At 43.2% G+C, this 14,012-nt stretch overlaps 1 protein-coding gene across 3 annotated transcripts in view; it reads left to right on the top strand.

Annotated features, from left to right (window-relative positions):
• megf6 (multiple EGF like domains 6) overlaps nucleotides 1-14,012 on the top strand; it is a 49,566-nt gene that overhangs the window by 662 nt on the left and 34,892 nt on the right. For all 3 annotated transcript variants that reach the window (XM_064302876.1, XM_064302873.1, XM_064302874.1), the window contains exons 2-4: nucleotides 1,905-2,039; nucleotides 2,132-2,241; nucleotides 2,569-2,673. In XM_064302876.1, the coding sequence (XP_064158946.1) occupies nucleotides 1,905-2,039; nucleotides 2,132-2,241; nucleotides 2,569-2,673 (350 nt within the window). The remainder of the gene's footprint in view (nucleotides 1-1,904; nucleotides 2,040-2,131; nucleotides 2,242-2,568; nucleotides 2,674-14,012) is intronic.

Raw genomic sequence — 14,012 nt, 5'->3', positions numbered from 1 at the left:
ATAGAAGGCATACATTAAAAATGCTATCGATATTTGCCTCGCTGTATAGCCTAGGCTCCTATGCTGACTCAGGAAATGTGTGCGTCAGTCATTTAAGTCACGGTTGTTGTAGCCCATCATGTGTGAGGGTTCTGTGCACTTGTATAGTATACTGGTAGTTTACTGAAAGTGTAAAATAAGACCAACCGCCAAGAGTAGCCAACAGTGGTGGAAACGACCGCAATTTACGAAACAAAAAAATGATATAAGCATTATTTAATGTATAATTTTTTCTGCATTGTTTGTTCCTGCAATACATATGAATTCGATGCGTGAGTACAGAATGAATCTATTTGAATTAATTTAATATTTCTTCATGTTACACATTTTTGTTCTATGTATTTACACTCAACCGCCTCCACAGACTACGTTATATCTCAGTTTATTCTTTGATCGGTTAGGTCACTTTTTTTTAGTCTTCTGTCACAAATAGTTTGAACTGACGTCAAATGAAAAAACAAAATTTGGCTGGTGTCGATGGCATTGGTTTAATGATAAATACAGCATTTCTGATACAGGACCGCTAGATGTCCTCCTACCCGTGTCCTCATTTAAACTGATAACCATATTGTACTTCTCTCCGTGTAATAATTGAATGGGACAGAATATCCTTCTGATGTTATTCTGGAAGGTATAGCGAAAACTGTAAAGAAAGGAGAAAACAATACTATTTTATTAATTTAGAGAGCATCCTCAGTAAACCATAATGTGCACTTTTGAAACCAGACGGCTAGGATTTCAGTGAAGTTGGTTTTTACCTGTGACACAATAGGACTGTAGTGTTTGCAAGAAACGGAAACCACAAGTCAAAAGTATTGTTATTTTGTATTTTTTTTAAAAGGACAATACACAATAATATCCTACAGCCCTATGTACCGTTTATTAGTAGTCCATTTTTTATTCTGTTGATGTAGTAAGTAAAGTCAATAATTCTGGAACAGTACATTAGGCAGGTATTTGTTGAAAGTAATAAATCCTGTAGGAAAAATCAAACCTGAAGGTAATATTATTCCTGAGGTTGGAGGACGTCGTGAGCTGAAACTGTAGAGTCAGCTGAAAATGTCCATGACTGAAACTGGAGAGCTGAGTTTATTTGCCTATGTCGTGTGTGTGACAGTGGTCACTGGTAGAGCTCCTTCACTTGAGGGGGTGTTTATGGTCTGCTTACATTGCTGGGGTCTGCAGATTTTCTAATGGCATGGCAGCGCCGGAGAATCTGGTTCACTGCAAAACCTAAAAAATAATGAAATCTTAAACAGTATTTTAGTCATATTTAGACTTAATATCTTATATTATTTTGTATTAAATAAGACAAGAAGATTTCCAATGAGGTGAGACAGTTTTACTCATTTCAAGATTTTCCAAGGGGGTAAGACAATTTCACTTGTCAATCAAAAAGTAACTTAAAACAAGCAAATGCATTCTACTTGAGAAAAAAAGTCACTAGACTAAAACACTTCTTATGATAGACTTGCTTTGCAGCATTAGTCCTGTTCCCAGAGGACACTGTACAATTGTGGGGGGGGGAGGGGGGGGGGGTTGTATATTTGTGTGCACCCATGTGCATCTGGACATTATGTCATAGCCCCCATGACCCCTGTCTCAGTCGGGTCTGTATGTTCAGCACCTGTCAGGCATTAGACATCTGGATGTGTGATGATTGATGATGAGGTCAGCCAGCTTCTCTCTTTCCTGACCTTGTCTGCAGTGCACAGCCCACAGTGGAAGTGCATTTTCTCCATCTCAACACTCATCTGATCTGCTTTTCTTCTTCTTCCTCTTCTTCTTCTTTACTTCTTGCCCATTTGTGAACTACCTAAGCATGTTTTTGTGTGTGTGTTAACTGAGTACATTTCTGTCCACAGGCCTAACGTGTGTAAGGAGCAGGAGCTCTCCATGACAGGCCTGCGGCAGCCATGTGTGCAGGCTTTCGCTCGGATGGTGAAGGTCTGGAAGCAGGGCTGCAGCGGTCACCGCTGGTGTATGGGGTATGAGAGGAGGTGAGACACATTAGCTTTATGTTGCTACTGGCTCCATTTCCCAATATTTCCCACAATGCACTGCATCTTATGACATGACGCCTCTCTTGCAGGACAGCGTACTACACAGCCTACAGGCAGGTGTACAATATGGCGGTTCACACGGTGTACCGCTGCTGTCCTGGGTGGACCCAGCAGGGAGAGGAGAAGGGCTGCCTGCACAGTAAGTCCACATTCTACTCACTGTGAAAATAATTTAGGGTACTGTGAGTGTTCTCTCAGGTGTGTGTGAGTGTTTTTGTGTGTGTGCCCGCGCTATGAGTCAGTGCCTTCTTTAGGTGTATATTTTTATTAAAAGTGTGTGTCCAGTATATTGTTTTGCATTTCCCGGGTGAGTATCCCTCAAGAGTGGGTTTCCCTCAGGTGAATGCGTATTGTGTGGCTTTGTGATTTGAGGGGAGTGTGTATTTCCCATTAGAGCATGTCTCTCTGATAAGTGTGAATGTCAGGTGAGTGTTCCCCTCAGGTGTGCATCTCATGTCGTCCACAGGGGTGTGTTCTGCAGGCACATGCTTTAATGGGGGCAGGTGTTCAGAGAGTGGGGAGCAGGTGTGTCAGTGTCCAGGAGGGTTCCAGGGAACGCGCTGCCAATACGGTGAGTCTCTGTTTCTGGAACATTCCAGCACTGTGTACCTTTCATGTACGGTTCTGTACACAGTCTGTTGCGTGATGCTAGACGTGGTAAAACGATAGCTTTCTCTACAGGGTTTGACATTACAGCTGACCAGTGTGAGCGTGCTACACTAGCATTAGGCTTTGTTAAGCTGTTTATTCCTCTCCCTTCTTTGGCTTGTGCTGCCCGCATGCTGCTAAGTGTTTACTTAATGCAGAAGCTCAAAGCACTCTCCCGCTGTCTGATTGGCTTAGTGATTTAAGGGACTTAAGGGACTGAACATGTAATCCAAATTGTAAGTGTACAGGATACATGGAGGTGTCTCCATATCACACCCATCCACAGCCAACTGGTATGGTGCGCCCTATAAATTTTAATTAGCCTTTGGCTGGCTACATGTCTCCAGGGCATAAAGAACATGGTCCTGGTGCTCTTAAAGTGGGAAAAGGCCTAACCTTGGGCTTTCCCTTGGAAAAGATTGGTATTTCGCTGGCCCTCATTGGCTGTTGCACACTGCGTGTGTTTGGGGGGAGGGTAGGGTAATTACACAGGGGGTAATAACAGAAGGAAGTGCTGTTTCTTTGAAGGCTGATGCCTCAGGGCAGTCCAGTCTCCCCCGCTGCTTAACCCCCCCCCCCCGGTGCTCTGGCACTGGCATGGTAATGAGAACATGTTGTTGCTGTTTCCACAGTAACCTCCTGTCCTAATAATCTGTGGCTGATTGAATACTTCAGTATTGTTTCTTCAGTCACTCAAATTTTATGTAGTGTTTAGCTACAGTATTTAAAGGTGTACTGCACCGCTTCTGAAATAAAACAAAGACACATTTCTGATTTCAAGACACCAGTAAATGCAGGAAGAGCTGAATGAACTTGTATTATTAAGGTCACAAATTAATTTTCACACCACAGAAAACACAGGCAGGCATAAAATACTGAAGCACTCTCAGAGGTACCTCTTTGTCTGTAGACACCTCTCAGAGGGGTGCAAGTATGAGGTTCTGAGGAAAGAACTGGGCTTCTTCTCTGACAGGAATTACCCCAATCATCACACTAGTTGTTTTTGAACTTCAAAGTAAGATTTGACAGAGAAAAGCTGTCGCCTGCTTGTGGCTCTGTGTATTGATTGTTTTAATGGGAAGCTGAGAGATTTCTCACATCACCGGATGATGAGTAGCGGGTTGAGAGGGAAAGAGAGGAGAGACAGGGGGACTCAGCCTCTTCTCTTCCAGCTTGAGGCAGCTCTGGAATACACACACCTCCAGCTGGGAGACACTTTCACACTGCATCTCAGGCCTATGTTATTGAGACAACAGCGAGCAACACTTAAATATGGAGCAAAACAGAAGCGTCAACTTTTAAAAGTATTTAGTGGCAATCTGCATGTCCACTTCAATTTAAGGCATTGCAAACAAAGAAGGAGGTTTCTTCCTCAGACCCTGGGATTTTTTTTGAGCAGCTTCCACTGAAAAATGAAAAGTAATCAAGTAAAAAGCAAGCATCCGGCCAAGGAGGCCGGCCTCTGAGCCCCGTTCCCATCCTGTCATGCCTTTCCACAGTCCGCTAGCCAGGTCCATAACCTGCCTCAGCCTTCCTGAGAGGAACTGTAAGAGATGTCATTGAGCCAGAATCTTTTTGCTTTTCCACCAATACCAGTCGACTTAAAGTGAACCACTCACTGTCCACTGAGTGTGAATGGGGTATCTACTGTCTACACCAGACTATCCATCACAATGTCTGTTGTGTTTTCCTAAACTGTACTGGGAATGGCAGGTATTTACTAGGGGTGGGGGGGGGGGGGCGGATATGGGAGACCTGGAGGCTAAGCTCCTAGCTAATTTATCATTCTCTTATCAGGACTGTGGTTGGATGAGACGCAAATGCACATATTGAAAGGAGATAAACCTGACTGTGCAGGAAAGTAGCAAATTAAAAGATTGTTATGTAGCCATTGGATTCCTTTCCAAATTCATTCATTTCCATTACCTTTCCAAATATAGTCTCCCATGTTCTTTGTGCTTATTCTGGCAATAGTTTATATTAGAGTGAGCATCTGCATTTGCATAATTCATTTATCAAGGTCTTAGTATCTGTTTTTATGTCCCATTCACAATATTGTTTTAGGAAGAAACAGGACATGAAAAATGTAAAACGTGTTAAATTAAGTTAAAGGTGAGTTGCGGAATAGACAGACCTTTAGCTTGGTATTACTCACAACAGTATTTAAGATGGAATCAAATTTCCATACACTCCTGCATCACGCCGGTTTTCTTTTCCATTGAGACGGGTGAATTAGACGCGACTGCTTGAGTCTCAGCAGGAGTTCCTCTGCCTGTAGGGCTCCGCTCATGTTCCCCTATTTAAAGTTTAAGTTGTTTTATGAAGCTGCTGGAGGAGACTGACAATGTTTTCACTCCCACTGGAGGAGGCTGCTAGCATCCGGCATCCAAAAATAATTTTGGAATTCAATATTTTAAACCATCAAGGATTTCTGCCCAGAAAGTAGAATGCTTTCGGCGAGAGAGGATGAAGTATTCGGTGTGTGTGTGTATTTATGTGTTTGTTTGCACAGCTTATACGTGTGTCTGTGTGTGTGTGTGTGTATATGCTTGATAAAGTGTGCATGGGATTAAAATGATGCGTTGTGAACTACTCTCTCACTGGAGTCACAACATATTTCTCCCAGAGAGCTGAGCTCCAGTCTCTGCCATGTTCTGTCTCTTCTTTTTCCTCTTCTTAAGCACTTTTCCTTCTCCGTCTCACCTTTCAGCACAAATTTACTGCTGCTGTCCTTTTCCAGCACAGTTTTAGCATGAAGCAAAAAACCAGAGATTGGGGACCTGATCTGGCACCTGCCCCTTTCTGCTGGCCCATGGTGTGACGGGAAGGCTTGTGTGTTAAGGTGTGTGCAGTGGGCAGGCTTGTGTGTTAAGGTGTGTGCAGTGATTGTGATTTGGGCAGGGAGGGGTTTCATGTTGGAGGAGTCGCTGTGCTGATTTACAGTTCATATATAAACACTTATGCTTAGCAGATTGTGAGAGGGGATGCCACTGTGTGCGTGTGTGTGTTTGGATGCGTGGAGAGAGACAGATGAATTGTGTTTACTTGAATATGTGAGTATGTGTATGCATATGTGAATGTGTGTATGTGTTTATGTGAGGGAGAAAAAGAGAGTGAGAGCGAGAGGGATAGATTGCATGTGTGTGTGTATGTGTGCGTGTGTGTGTGTGAGAGAGAGAGAGATTGGTCATGCCAAAGGTTAAGCTACAGCATCTCTTCCCCATAGGGATGTACATTAAGCTGTTTCCCAGGTTTACAACAACATGGCCCTGCTATGCCAGCAGCCATCTCTCTCTAGGATCGGCCCCTTCTTGTTAAGCACTTCTTGAGAGAACAGAGCTCACACGCTGGCCTGGTGAAGCCTGGCTCCTTGGTCAATACCAGGAAAACACGTGAGCAGAGCTCCCCAGGCTCGGGAGCTCTTAATGGGTTTCACAGCGCAGGAGCAGGGCCTCTCTCAGCGGCACTGCCTGGGCCCTACTCTAGCAGGGAAACCAGGGGCACATTCATATACTGTACGCATGAACAGATCCTGCAATCTCAAGAGTTGTGTTGTTTTAAAATGGTTCTGAATAAATAGTGTTAGAATCAATTAAATATTTTTTCCCCTGAAGATAATTTAGGGTGAGGCTGAATACAGAGTAAGCCCGATACATAAATATCGCCTGATAAATATCCACATGCAAAAGCAGATCACTGTGCCTATAGAGCATCAGAGACTGGTCAGATACTACTGTAAGTTAGTCTGTCCTCTGTCTGCTGCTTGCTTAACACGTCCCAGTGCTCAGACCTGGCCAGCTCATAATCACTGCGTTTATAACTCTCAGTCGGCCACAGTGCGTAACACTTTTGTAAGATTATCTTTCATGGAACACTGATTGAGTACAGAGAGAATAAACAATGTGTGTAAAAACTTGGGCTTGTTCTTTTTGCAATATAACCCAAAGTGCTTTTGCAGTGAGCTCAAGTCCTGTGATGCAGGCACGTAAAACAAGGGGGTTATATGGATAAAACTGGTGATCAGGGCAGTCAGTCTCTGGCCAACCTGCAGACTCATTGCTCCGGTGTCCACAGGCTGCACTGTGCAGACCCTGTGCAGCTGCTCTCTGTACCTGTGATCAGATTGATGGAGGATTTTAGGTGAGTGAAGGTGGGCCTGTGCCTATTACTCGGGGCCTTGTCTGGCTCACACACAGCCACCACCCTAGGCCACCCTGTCCCCTAGTGTGTTCCTCATCACATTTGAGCTGGGTTTTGTTTGGCTGGTGCTCCTTCGTCAGCCTTTCTAAAGGTACGCCTGTCTATTTTAGACCTGTTAAAAGAGAGTTTTGTGTAAGTGCATTGAGCTTGAATCTGTTTTCATGAATGGATGAATTAATCAATCAATCAATCAATGAGTCAGTAAATGTTTTCAGACTCTGTTCACGGCCGCTTCCAGCAGACAGACAGACCCAGGCTCCAGGTGGAGGCTGCAGAGCCTCTGTAGCTGGCTGTAGTCGTGGCTGCGTTGTGTAGCCCCCTGTGCTTAAGGCCGATATTCCCCCCTTCAAGATCACCCCCCACATTTCCTTCCATGTTCTTCATCACAGCAAATTCTCTCCATGTGCTAGAAACCAAGTGCAGGTGGAGCTATCCATCTGACGGTTAGCCTGCAAGCGAACGTGTACTAATTGCAGCTACACGGGACTGTATCAATCACCAGAGACGTCTGATGGGTCTCAGGTATGTGTAGAATGGATCCACTAGGAAAAGCGTGTAGGGGTTGGCTTGGTTGTAGTCATGCCTGATTAATGGTACTTGGTCCAAGACCCATGTGAAAGTTGGATTTCAAGGAGCGGTTCATCTGCAAAATATGTGGACACATGGTTGTGGTTTCTACTGCTCTATGAAGCGGGGGATTTCATCTGTGTTTAGTTTGGGACCGTGCTGAAAGCTGTGGTCAGTGTACACCAAGCAGTTGTTCCAGATGCCTCTGTGTTCAATGCACAGGAAATGAACCAGTGCATTTTTGACAAGGATAAAGGAAGAGTAGCCCTGGCTGGTGCTGGTTTGAAGCAGTGCTTTAAGGATAAAGGAAGAGTAGCCCTGGCTGGTGCTGGTTTGAAGCAGTGCTTTAAGACTGCTGTTGGATCAGAGGTGCTGTGGGTGAAGGGGGGGCGGGGGGAGAGCTGTCAGTGGTGCTATTAGGGGAAGTGTGACTGGTGCTGAAAGAGTGGGGCTGGATCAGCGGTGTTGTGGGTGGAGAGTTTGTGTTTGAGTACAGTGCGGAGTCGAATGCATTACATTGTGCCTCAGTGGTGGGAAGCAGGGTGCAGTAGCAAGATATTTCCAAAGGGATTCACCTCTGATGCTTATTGTGTGATCATTTTAATGTAGCTACACATATGTAGTGTCATGTATGTTGTGATGATTTACATGTTGAGGTTTCCTTCTCCAGGTGCTGACTTTGATATGTTTAAAACCCCTTGGATTATTAATTTTCTTAGGGTACTTTCACAGCTAGTTTAGAACTTATGAAAATATTATGAAATCATGTGCTGGTATTTGCATTACATTGTGAATTTAAGCGGTCAAACCAAGACCACTAAAGAGGGACAGCCATAGACAACACAGAAGTGAACTTTGTGCATTTCCCATGTCGAGCCATAAAAGCTTTGTGCAGTATGAAAGCACATCCATTCAAATTCAACATTAAACACACCAGTCACAAATTGTACTGACCTGTGGAAGTGACTTCTCATTAATTGATTATTTGTCTTCAATTCATCTATCTCTTTCTCTCCAGATGTCCAAACAATTTCTTGTCCACATGTTGTTCTTGAATTGTTTCCAGAAAGACAATGTCTTTTACAGATAGGCACAACAGTTTTTCCAATATGCTCAATTTATGCTGAAATTAATTGGCAAAAGCACCAGTGACACACAGGGAAAGCCAGAGCACCACACACAAGGAGTCTCACTCATATCTACATATTTTCCAGGAAAACTCCACTGAGTCTCTGTGTGAACAGCCAGCAGCCTGAACACAGCTGAAAAATTGCAATGTGAAATCAGTTGAATTCAAATTTGCATGTGGACTAACCACTTCCATTCAAGTTTGGCTGAATCTTTCAAGTGTGAAACAAAATAAACTAATTTAAGAAAGAAAAAAAATAGTTTGAAAGTGCACCAGTATGCAAATACTTTCAAGTGTACTTGAAAGTGCCCTCAGAATCTATTATCTGCTCAGACTTTCTCTGGCCCACTATGTACACTATGTGCACTATGTGACTGTGCACCATGTGACTGCAGGGACTTGCTTTATCCATTGAATGACATGCACTTCCAGTTTAGAGGTAAAAATTCCTGGAGGGAGAGACATCGAAATGAAGTCTGCATCTCAGGAAACTGCAGGTTATCATTTCTCTCCCTCGGTAGAGGCTGCGGTGACATAATCTCATCTGTAACTAATGTTTTCATGCCAAGTTCCTTTGCATTAAATCCAATAATGCCTGCACTGTTGACTGGGTGGTTGGAGGAGTGTCCTCATGTGCTTAACAGATTATAGAGCTTGAAAGGTATGAAGTTATTTTAAAGCCTGTCTGCCTCTGCTTAAATAAAGTCATAACGTGTGTGGTTATAATGAAGATTGGTTTCCTTATTTATCTTGGTCTCTATTCAAGAAAATGCACTAACTTTGCTCTTTGGCCTTTTTGCGGATAAAGTTGCAAAAATCTCCGCTCTCCACAGTGACAGACATGCTGTTCTCTATTCAGGGTTTAATAGGAATGGAACCAGTGTTACTAACAGCCTGTGGGCCCTTTCTGTACAGACAGCTTTCAGTGTCCTGCGCAGAATCTGATATATATTTCAGACTGCACCACAGGCAAGAGGCCCCAAACTAGACTGCATAATTAGCCATCATATATTATGTATTATATAAACAGTATTCTGAGAACCGTGTTAAAAAGCAGACTTTCTGCTTCTAGCCTTCACGAGGAAGACTAATGGAAATGCCTTCTTAAAAAAACTTTCCAATGTTATGATGACTGTCTGGTAGTTCTGTTCTCATCAGCAGTCTGTGAACTCACATGTGAAATGGAGCAGAGTTGGTATAACTGAAGGAGTTGTGTTTTGTGTTTTGCTGTGTAGGTTGTTGTGTAATCTGTCATATGTTTTCTCTTCTGACATCGGTCTGGAGACATTTAACTCTATTTAAGTTCAGTTATCTGAATTACTATCTTATTGAACTAGACCACTAATACAAAACAACTGCTAACAGAGCACAGTCATGGAAATAACTCCCAATTTGAACATATTACTGGGAGACTGAAATGGCCTCTGTAGCAGGAAAAATATAATAGCCACAGCCTGAGAGAAAATGGGCATTGGGCCTCATTCACGAAACATGCATACAATCACATTTGTTCGTAAACTGTGTGTAGGAACGTTTCCACGAAACAAAACTCGATGCGTTGCGTCCACAATAGTGGGCAGCATGAGAGTCAGCGGTCAGCCCCTCCCCCCTGGTCCACAATCGCTCCTAGGGTTCCAGAAAGGCTTGAGCCATGCCTGCATGCATAAATTAATTCAGCCCAATAATAACTGTGCCAATTATCTCATTAAGGGTCAGACTGGGACAAAACCCAGGAGCATCCCTGTCACTCCAGGTCTGGGGTTTCCCACCTTTCCTATGAGACTGACATACTCTGACAGCCAGGCCCAGTGCACCAGGCTCTACATGCTCAGCATTAGTAGCAGAGGAAGAGGCTAATTAGAGCTTTAATCACAGCCAGACTGCTGGGAACCTCTCGCTTAGTAACAAATATGTCCTTGTTTTTGTCAACATGTCAGCTTAGGGCCAGAGGGAAGGAATCCATCAGGATCTCTTCAACAGTCACTCTTAGAACACAGGAGCATTAAATAAGTTTGAGATAATGAATCGGGCCGTATTGAACCTGGAAGAGATGAGAGCCAGCAGCTACTGTAGCCCCGCAGACTCTGTGGCCCCAGGGCCAGGACTGAGTAGTGGTACTGACAGGCAGCCCCAGGGCATACATGTGTCTCCTTATTTACAAAGATGCCTCTTAAACCCCTTAAATGGGAAGCAGACATTTAACAAACTCTCTTATTCAACTTACACACATTTTTGCATACATTGCATTTATCCAGCTAGAAATTTACTGAAGCAATTTAGGTTAAGTACCTTGCAATGACAGTTTCCCACCTGGGATCAAAACTGCAAGTTCAGTTCTCGAAGCATTCTTCTACACTGCCACCAATTTCTTTGTGTATGCTTTGATAATGGTTTAGAAAAATTCTAACAATATCTGTTTTTGATCTAGTCAGCCTCTCTTTTATCTTCTTTGTACTTGAATGAGAGAAAGGTTGTTAATGCTTGTATTCACAGGTAGTTGTTGGCTCTTACACTGTGATGGGAGAACTGATGGAGAATGCAGTCTTAATCTGTCAGCACCATAGTGCTCTGTCCATTGGTTTGAACGTGGTCCATATTTCTCTATCTTTCCCCTTGGGATGGCAGCATTTTTACTGATGGGGGTCTTAGGTGCAGTAATAGGCCGATCTGTCAGGGGTGAGAGGTGCGAGTGGTGCTGAGTATAGAAACAGAAGACTGCAGAGCTGTGGGCAGAGTGGGATGCAGGAGCCCTTTAAAAATACCGCTTTGAATCTTTGTTTCAGTGTGTAATGCTGTTACATTCTCCCCCCTGTCTGAGTGTGTATCACTGTTACATTTCCCACCCTGTTTCAGTGTGTAACGCTGGTACAGTTCTCACCCTGTTTAAGTGTGCACCTGTGCTGCTCCTGTCTCTCACGATACAGGGCCAGAAACAAAGCAATCTGAAATTATTTGTCACAAGGGAAATTATTTTCCTCAAGCATTTTAATCACACACTTTGGCAGATGGTTACTCCTTAATACAACCCAAAGGCACAGCCACGACTTCGAGAGGGGCCAGTTTTTTGGAGAGGAAACAGACATCAGTAACACCCCCCTACATGCTTTGTCTCACTCCTAAGAGCTTTCCCAGCTGCAGCTATTGATGAGCGCTGAACAGAGACTGACCAGCTCCGCCCCTAACCTGTCCATCACAGCCAGGCTGAAGTTGCTGTGACCCCTCAGTATCTGAAAACACATGACTCTGACTCCTACATTTCTGAGATGGATTAGTCTGACTCTTTGGTCTTGGAGACACTGAGTTCAGGCTCCTAAATATTTCAGAAACGAAACCCTGACTCAATATCGGAGAGATTTTGCATTTTGGATATTACCATGTAGATGGAAAGTTTTACTTGTGGTTCACGAACACCCAGTTTAGCTGTTTTGCATTTTGTTGTTTATTTTTTGCTACATTTATTATCTGAGAATTACCTTAAAACAACCGACCACAACTGCAGACAAAGCAGCAGTGTACATGGCAAGATTAATCATCTTTCCAGTTGTGAAACTATAATTTTGCGGTATGTTCGCCACTGTCATGCATATCTGTGATTACATGTCCTTATCTTTGTACTGAACTCTTCAGGGAAGTTTTATGATACCATTACGCTGAGCCAAATCCACAATGTTATTAATGTCACCAAAGGACAAGGAAACTAATTTTCTTTTCATGCACTCCTTTCCACTCATAATTATTCAAATGCAGCTCCTGCACCGCTTTATACAAACTTATTTATTTCACAAGCGTGCTCGAGCTCCCATGAGTGAGTCAGAGTTGCAGCTTTATTTGTATATATAAAGCCAGGCCTGTTCATAAGATTTAATAAAGCCTATTTGTTGAGCACCAAGAGAAAACAAATCTAGTTTATGAACGCTAGTAAAAAAATAAGCATATGTAAATATGCTGAAAATCCATTAAACTGTAAATCATATTTAAACATTTATTGTCTGAAAATCCTGTTTTATTTCAGACCCCTAAATCCCACAATGGCAACACAGACCAGGGCTTGTAAAAAGTAGGACAAGCTGTGGCTGTGAGCAAGCAGTGAAGTTTCTCTATGTGAAGAGCAGAGTGAAGTTTCAGTGAGCTCTCTTTGTCTGTGGCCCCCCTGTTTACCCGTGCGGACAAGCTATCAGCAATACACTGGCTACATTTGGTTGAAAAATTAGAGTTTTCTAGCCAACAAGGACATAGCCAGGCTATATCCGGGTAAAACCTGAGCTAACCTAGTCCAACCGTTTATGTCAAGACATCACTCAAGTTAAAGTTCTAGACATCTAGATTCCATCTAGATTTGGGCTTGTGCTCACTGGGACTCTCTGAGAAGGTTACAGCTGGGTCTCCTCTCATTGCTATAGGGGCTCCTCTCATTGCTATGGGGGCTCCTTGCATTGCTATGGAGGCTCTGGGATGAATTACAGAGATCTAGTTTTATTAAGTTTTTGTTTGAGTGACTGATGGCTGGGGATATTTCAGTTCACACACATCAGTGACACCGTTCAAATTTGTACTGTTCTACAAATGCAACTGAGTATATATTCTGTATGTTTCATTATGTCTGTGCCTTTGGGTGAACCTCTCTCACATATGTTTTGCCCATTATAATTTACATGAAAATGAACAATTCATTGTTTGGCTCCATTTCGTGGCCTCTTGATAGACCCTGTAACGTTCTGCTTTGATATGAACTGGTGATTGTGAAAGCTGTCAGGTCACTTCCTGCCTTTGAGTCTCACTTGAAAAGCTATTCCCAGAAACTTCTCAGCTGCTCCAGAAGTTTCCAAGCTCTGTGGTGGACTTTAACCTTTGGCCCTATTGATTAGGTCATCAGGGCATGCTTAACAAGAACCGATGTGTCTTTTCAGACATTCAAGAGCACTGTGTCATTCTTGTGGGATGCATGCTTGTGTCTGTTCTGGAAAAAAGGAACCCCCTGGTTATCTTCACTACATCTCAGACGACTATAAAACAGCACTTGGCCAATCAGGAGAGGAGAAGTGTGCGTAACATCTCAGTAGTCTGACAAAACATCTCACCTCTTATCGTTTACAGACATACATTGCAGACAGTTCTCAGGTTAAACAGCTTTCCAGTATGAACAAAGAGCTGGAGTGGGTGGGTGTTCCTGAATTCAGAGAAAAAGGGGGCAGGGTTGAGGTAGAGTGTGAGGGGGTCTCAGTCTGCACTGAATGACGGGGGGTGGGCGAGAGTGAAATTAAATTTAAAAATCTATTATTAAATAATTATTTTCTCATTTAGGATAAATGTTTCTGAGTTTATTTATCTTTACACTGACACTTTGACATTGGGGTCTAATTCAGACT

The sequence above is a fragment of the Anguilla rostrata genome, chromosome 12 (genome assembly GCF_018555375.3).
Source record: "Anguilla rostrata isolate EN2019 chromosome 12, ASM1855537v3, whole genome shotgun sequence".
Lineage (NCBI taxonomy): Eukaryota > Metazoa > Chordata > Actinopteri > Anguilliformes > Anguillidae > Anguilla > Anguilla rostrata.
The sequence above is the reverse complement of the archived record's forward strand: the minus strand, read 5'-3'. Positions and strand labels throughout refer to the sequence as shown.